The 7,393-nt window shown below is 43.9% G+C and overlaps 1 protein-coding gene across 1 annotated transcript in view; it reads right to left on the bottom strand.

Annotated features, from left to right (window-relative positions):
* Positions 1-5,407: 5,407 nt before the first annotated feature.
* The window catches only part of LOC132820054 (sodium- and chloride-dependent neutral and basic amino acid transporter B(0+)-like), a 129,297-nt gene continuing 127,311 nt past the window's right edge, over positions 5,408-7,393 (bottom strand). The window contains exon 15 of the mRNA XM_060831973.1: positions 5,408-5,651. Coding sequence (XP_060687956.1) covers positions 5,514-5,651 — 138 coding nt within the window. The 3' untranslated portion in view covers positions 5,408-5,513. The remainder of the gene's footprint in view (positions 5,652-7,393) is intronic.

The following is a 7,393-nucleotide window of genomic DNA, read 5'->3' as shown; positions in this document are numbered from 1 at the left end:
CATTAAGTGTATAAGTCTTGCTAAGATTTGCTTTCCAAAAATGCAGCACCGCGCATTTATCTGAATTAAACTCCATCTGCCACTTCTCAGCCCATTGGCCCATCTGGTCAGGATCCTGTTGTAATCTGAGGTTACCTTCTTTGTTGTCCACTACACCTTGAATTTTGGTGTAATCTTACTAACTTACTAACTATACCTCTTATGCTTGCATCCAAATCATTTATATAAATGATGAAGAGTAGAGGACCCAGCACTGATCCTTGTGGCATTCCACTAGTCACAGGCCTCCAGTCTGAAAAACAACCCTCCACTACCACCCTCTATCTTCCACTTGTGAGCCAATTCTGTATCCAAATGGCGAGTTGTCCCCGTATTCCATGACATCCAACCTTGCTGACCAGTCTCCCATTGGGAACCTTGTCAACACCTTACTGAAGTCTATATAGATCATGTCTACTGCTCTGCCCTCATGAATCCTCTTTGTTACTTCTTTAAAAAACTCAATCAAGTTTATGAGACATGATTTCCTAAGCACAAAGCCATGTTGACTATCCCTAATCAGTAGTCTCTCCTCCACTTCCCGCTCCTCCGCTCTTGAGCCCCGCCCCTCCAACCGCCAAGACAGAACCCCACTGGTTCTCACCTACCACCCCACCAACCTCCGTATACAACGTATCATCCGCCGTCATTTCCGCCAACTCCAAACGGACCCCACCAACAAGGAACTATCTCCCTCCCCTCCCCTATCAGCGTTCCGCAAAGCCCACTCCCTTCGTGACTCCCTCGTCAGGTCCACACCCCCCACCAACCCAACCTCCACTCCTGGCACCTTCCCCTGCAACCGCAGGAAATGCAAAACTTGCGCCCACACCTCCTCCCTTACTTCTCTCCAAGGCCCCAAGAGATCCTTCCATATCCGCCACAAATTCACCTGCACCTCCAAACACATCATCTATTGCATCCGCTGCACCCGATGTGGCCTCCTCTATATTGGGGAGACAGGCCACCTACTTGCAGAATGCTTCAGGGAACACCTCTGGGACGCCCGAACCAACCAACCCAACCACCCCGTGGCTCAACACTTTAACTCTCCCTCCCACTCCACCGAAGACATGCAGGTCCATGGACTCCTCCATCGCCAGAACATAACAACACGACGGTTGGAGGAAGAGCGCCTCATCTTCCGCCTGGGAACCCTCCAACCACAAGGGATGAACTCGGATTTCTCCAGTTTCCTCATTTCCCCTTCCCCCACCTTGTCTCAGTCGGTTCCCTCGAACTCAGCACCGCCCTCCTAACCTGCAATCTTCTTCCTGACCTCTCCGCCCCCACCCCACTCCGGCCTATCACCCTCACCTTGACCTCCTTCCACCTATCACATCTCCATCGCCCCTCCCCCAAGTCCCTCCTCCCTACCTTTTATCTTAGCCTGCCTGGCACCCTCTCCTCATTCCTGATGAAGGGCTCTGGCCCGAAACGTCGAATTTCCTGTTCCTTGGATGCTGCCTAACCTGCTGTGCTTTAACCAGCAACACATTTTCAGCTATCCCTAATCAGTCCTTGCTTTTTCAAATACATGCACATCCTGTACCTCAGGATTCCCTCCAACAACATGCCCAATACCAATGTCAGACTCACTGGTCTATAGTTCCTTAGCTTGTCCTTACCATCCTTCTTAAATAATGGTACCACATTAGCTAACCTCCAGTCTTCCGGCACCTCACCTGTGACTATCGATGATAGATACCTCAGCAAGAGGCCCAGAAATCACTCCCTTAGCTTCCCACAGAGTTCTAGGGTACACTAGATCAGGTCCTGGGGATTTATTCACTTTTATGTGCTTCAACCCAGCCTCCTATGTAATATGGATATTTTTCAAGGTGTCACCATCTATTCCCCACATTCTATATCTTTCATGTCCTTTTCAAAAATAAACACTGATGCAAAATACTCATTTAGTATCTCCACCATCTCGTGCGGCTCCATACAAAGGCCCATTTGCTGTCTTTGAGGGGCCCCATTCTCTCCCTAGTTACCCTTTTGTCCTTAATGTATTTGTAAAAACCCTTTGGATTCTCCTTAACTCTATTTGCCAAAACTATCTCATGTCCCTTTTTGTCCTCCTGATTTCCCTCTTAGGTATATTCCTACTGCCTTTATACTCTTCCAAGGATTCATTTGATCTATCCTGTCTATACCTGACAAATGCTTCCTTCTTTTTCTTAACCAAACCCTTAATTTCTTTAGTCATCCAACATCCTTTGCACCTACCAGCCTTTCCTTTCATCCTGGCAGGAATATACTTTCTCTGGACTCCTGTTATCTCATTTCTGAAGGCTTCCCATTTTCCAGCCATCCTTTTTCCTACGAAATCTGCACCCAATCAGCTTTTGCAAGTTCTTGCCTAATACTGTATAAATTGGCCTTTCTCCAATTTAGAACTTCAACTTTTAGATCTGGTCTATCCTTTCCCACCACTATTTTAAAACTAATAGGATTATGGTCACTGGCCCCAAAGTGCTCCCCCACTGACACCTCCATCACCTGCCCTGCCTTATTTCCTAAGAAAAGGTCAAGCTTTGTGCCTTCTCTAGTCAGTACATCCACATGCTGAATCAGAAAATTTTCTTGTACACATTTAACAAATCCCTCTCCATATAAACCCTTAAAATTATGGCAGTCCCAGTTTATGTTTGGAAAGTTAAAATGCCCTACCAAACCACTCTATTATTCTTACAGATAACTGCGATCTCCTTACAAATTTGTTTCTCAATTTCCCTCTGACCACTAGGGGGTCAATAATACAATCCCAATAAGATGATTTGTCTTCCCATTTGTTGTGCTTACAAAATATCTTCCTTTATTTCATGTTTGAGGACAACCAATTTCTCTCAACATCAACACTTGTACATTAAAAAAAAATGGAATGATTCAGTTTTTCCTAACAAGGTCAATTTGCACAAATGTCCTCCACCAGCTTGCGTATTCACTTGATCCGTCCAGGGGCCTTTCCAGACTCTTCAGAGAGAATTTTCAATTCAGGTTTGGAACTGGTTCTGAATTCCGATGCTGCTTGATGGTGTTGTTGGATGATCAACGGCATTTTGAAGGAAGGTCCAAATTGTGTTGCACATAGTGAATTAGGTGCAGCAGACTCGACGAAGAGGTGAGCTGAAGAGGTGATGGGCCTGATTTATGCACGTAATAACGGGCTGTGAGTACTAGCATTCTGGGTGACTGCAAGATCCAGAACACAGTGAAGCAGCAACATGACATGCACTAATGGAAGACCAGACTTCTCACTAGGAAGACTGTGAGAGGTGGTGACTATTTATTTTTGGAATGTGGAAGGAGGAACTTAACCAGTCATAAAAAACCATGGCAGCTGTGTCTGATCAGTTGAAACATGTCAAGGCATTTGTCTCCCTATTCTTATTTATTAACTTTAATAATTTCCTGTCAATAGATTTCAGACTAGCTGGTCTTTTATTATCTGTTTTTGCTTTCTTATATTTCTTATATACCACAGTGCAGAGCATTTTCCAATTAAGCAAATGATTCACACATTGAGACAATATTGAAGGACTGTTGTCAAGGTATTTCGGAAGAAATATTTGGAGGAGTATGGGCCAAGTGCAGGCAATTGGGACTAGTTTAGTTTGGGATTATGGTTGGCACGGACTAGTTGGACCGAATGGTCTGGTTCCGTGCTGTATGACTCTATGACACTGCCTGCAGTGCTCCAACCTCCTTCATTTTTAGATGGAAACTACCTGGTTTTGGGGATTTGCCATGTTTTAATACACCAATTTTCTCTAGTGCTGTTTTCTTGCTCGCCTTAATTTTGTTGAATCACATGTGTGATCCACTAGCAGCTTCTTTGAACTGAACACTGATGCAAAGTCATTTCAACATATCCGACATTTCCCTGTTGTCATTGGAAGCATCATCATTATCAAGGATCATAGGGCCCACACTGCTACAGGCTGCACTATTTCTCAAATGCAGTTAGAGAAGTTATCAGACTGGTTATTATACCCTTTGTGAATTGCTTCCATTCTCCCTTTAATAGCTCAAACCCTTTGCTTTATTACACATTGTTGCTCTTTGCATTTGCCAGGATCTATGCTGACTTTTTTTTGCATTTTTCTCTGTTTTGCCTTTTACTTTCATTTTCTAACTTATCTCTCTGGTTGTCTGTGATTACCATTTCTTTGGGAAAAGAACCCTTATCCATTAGGCACGTGACCTGGTTCTGTGTCATACTGAATTCCTTTTTAAAAACCTCTAACTTATTCCCTGTTCTTTACTGCATTAGTTTATTTCCTCACCTTTCTGAGGACCATCTGTTTCATCCCATCAAAGCCAATCTTATCAAAATCTAGAGTAATAGAAGTTATTTGATCTTGCATATTTTCAAACAAATTGTTGAACTTTGTTAGCCTCCTAGTGGGCCATATTATAATCACAAGTGGACAGGCAGGAGGCTGGAGGAACACAGTTAGCCAGGCAGCATCAAGAGGTGGAAAAATCAACGTTTCAGGTCCTGAAGAAAGATTACACCCGAAACATCGACTTCTCTGCCTCCTGATGCTGCCTGGCTTGCTGGGTTCTTCCAGCTTCCTGCCTGTCTGCTTTGAATTCCAGCATCTGCAATTTTTGTTTGTCTTTAATATTAAAATCAGTTTTTCTTTATTCTGGAATGGGATTTTGGCGTTATTGGCAAGACTGGAATTTTTTTGCCTAACCCAAATTGCCCTTGAACTGATTGTCTTGGAATTGAGGAAGGGTCACTCGACCCGAAATGTTAACTCTGATTTCTCTCCACAGATGCTGCCAGAGCTGCTGAGCTTTTCCAGCAATTTCTGCTTTTGTTTCAAATTTCCAGCATGTGCAATTCTTTCTTTTTTTAACTTTGATGAATTGATTCAATTGGAGATGTCGTGCATTAAACGTGGCTATAGGTTATTAAAAATAATACTCGTCAAAAGTCAGAAAGTGGACAGACTGAGTAATCAAAGTCAGCCAACATATCTCCTCTTGTTTTTCCAATGCATTCAGCTGCACCTAAGTAAAGATTAGTGCAAGCAGAATTCAAACGGGGATCAGTACAGAGAGAGAGAGAGAGAGAGAGAGAAAGAGAGAGACAGCAGCAGTTAACCTGAAAAGAATTACTGTCCACACAATTGTGGAGTTTGAAACAGTGAACTCTGCAGGATTGTAGTAAGTAAAAAAATAAATTGTAAGTTCAACACCATATGACAAGAATAGATATTGAGAAACCGAGGTTGAGTTAGAGCCACATGAGAAAAATTGAGAGACAGAAGCACTCAGCTGGACAGACCCAAACAGATTCAAACAGAAAACTAAAGATGCAGAGCAGAGATAAATTGTGCTGAATGATTTACTGGCTGCACAAGAGAATCCCCATTGAAATTACAATGAATGAACACCAGAAGAGAGGAGGATTTTACAATTGATCACAAGTTAAGAATACATTTTTCTTTAAAATTTCACAAAGATCCTAATGACAGAGTTTCCATACTGACATGGGCTTCTGGTAAATCAGGCTTTTTCCTGTATCTTGCCCCTCTATGCTGTTCCAAGTACGGACCCCAATCAGGGGCTGATTTGAAAGCGGCAGTAAATTTCTGCGAAAGGAAAAGCAAAAGTATTTTGACCTAATTTTAACCAAATCATTAACCCATAACCAGAGAAAGGAATCCCAGTCTCAATCAATTTATTTTGCAATGAGGATGTCAATCCCTGCTCCAGGATTCCTGACCAGTCCCGGAGTCCAAGTGACAGCTCCCACCTGTTCATGAAAAGCTCTGTATTTAAGGTGACCTGAACAGCAGTTGGAATGGCTGTGTCCTAATTTCTTTGGGAAAGCAGAAGAGCGATGACACAGAGGTATGAGAAGGCTGCCCCTGTCCCAACCCTCCATCCCACCCCATTCTGACTCATTTGCCAACACTTAAGGTGATGGGGGGCTAGAGGGACGGATTGCTCCCCATGGAAAGAGCAAGGGGCCAGCTGCCTTGTTGTGGCTGGAGTTTGCAGAAGCAGTGAGCAGCAGTAGGGCAGGACATTGGAGAAAATATAGCTGTGTAAATCACTGCCCAATAAAAGGACAGGTGACACTGAACGTATTATTTTGCAGTGAGAAAGAGTTCATTCATAAAGTAGAAGTACAGAAATAGCGGGGATAGAGTAATTATATGTCAGAACTTTATAATTTATTTTGAGATCATGGGTGGATGTGAGAGTGAGGGGGATTGCTGGTTGTGAGAGTGAGGGGGGTTGGTGGGTGTGAGAGTGAGCGGGGTTGTTGAGTGTGAGAGAGAGGGGGTTGGTGAGTGTGACAGTGAGAGGGGTTGTTGAGTTGAAAGAGAGGGGGTTGGTGGGTATGAGAGTGAGGGGGATTGCTGGTTGTGAGAGTGAGGGGGGTTTGGTCTTTGTGAGAGTGAGGCAAGTTGATTGATGTGAGAGTGATGGGGGTTTCTGGTTGTGAGATGAGAGGGGTTGTTGACTGTGTGAGAGAGGGGCTTGGTAGGTGTGAGAGTGAGTGAGTGGGGTTGGTAGGTGTGAGAGTCAAGGTGTTTGTGAGTGTGTCATAGAGTCATAGAGATGTAAAGCACAGAAACAGACCCTTCAGTCCAACTCGTCCATACTGCTCAGAAATCCTAATCTAATCTAATCCCATTTGCCAGCACTTGGCCCATATCCCTCTAAACCTTTCCTCTTCATATACACATCCAGATGTCTTTTAAATACTGTAATTGTTCAAATCCACCACTTCCTCTGGCAGCTCATTCCATATATGTACTACCCTCTGTATGAAAACGTTGCCCCTTTGGTCTCTTTTATATCTTTCCCCTCTCACCCTAAACCTGTACTGTCTAGTTCTGGACTCACTCACCCAGGGAAAAGACCTTGTCTATTTACCCTATCCAAGCCCCTCATGATTTTTTAAACCTCTAAAAGTTCACCCCCAGCCTCCGAAGCTCCAGGGAAAACAGTCCCAAACTGGTTAGCCTCTCTCTGTAGCCTCTCCCTCCAACCCTGGCAACATCCTTGTAAATCTTTTCGCAACTCTTTCAAGCTTCACAACATCCTTCTGATAGGAAGGAGACCAAAATTGAATGCAGCATTCCAAAAGTGGCCTAACCAATGTCCTGTACAGCCAAAACATGACCTCCCAATGCCTATACTCAATGCTCTGACCAATAAAGGAAAGCATACCAAACATCTTGTTCACTATCCTATCTACCTGTGACTCCACTTTCAAGGAACTGTGAACCTGCACTCCAAGATGTCTTGAGAGTGAGGGGGGTTGGTGGGTGTGAGAGTGAAGGGGTTTGGTGGGTATGAGAGTGAAGTGGGTTGATGT

Source organism: Hemiscyllium ocellatum, chromosome 11 (assembly GCF_020745735.1).
Source record: "Hemiscyllium ocellatum isolate sHemOce1 chromosome 11, sHemOce1.pat.X.cur, whole genome shotgun sequence".
NCBI classification, from domain to species: domain Eukaryota; kingdom Metazoa; phylum Chordata; class Chondrichthyes; order Orectolobiformes; family Hemiscylliidae; genus Hemiscyllium; species Hemiscyllium ocellatum.
The sequence above is the reverse complement of the archived record's forward strand: the minus strand, read 5'-3'. Positions and strand labels throughout refer to the sequence as shown.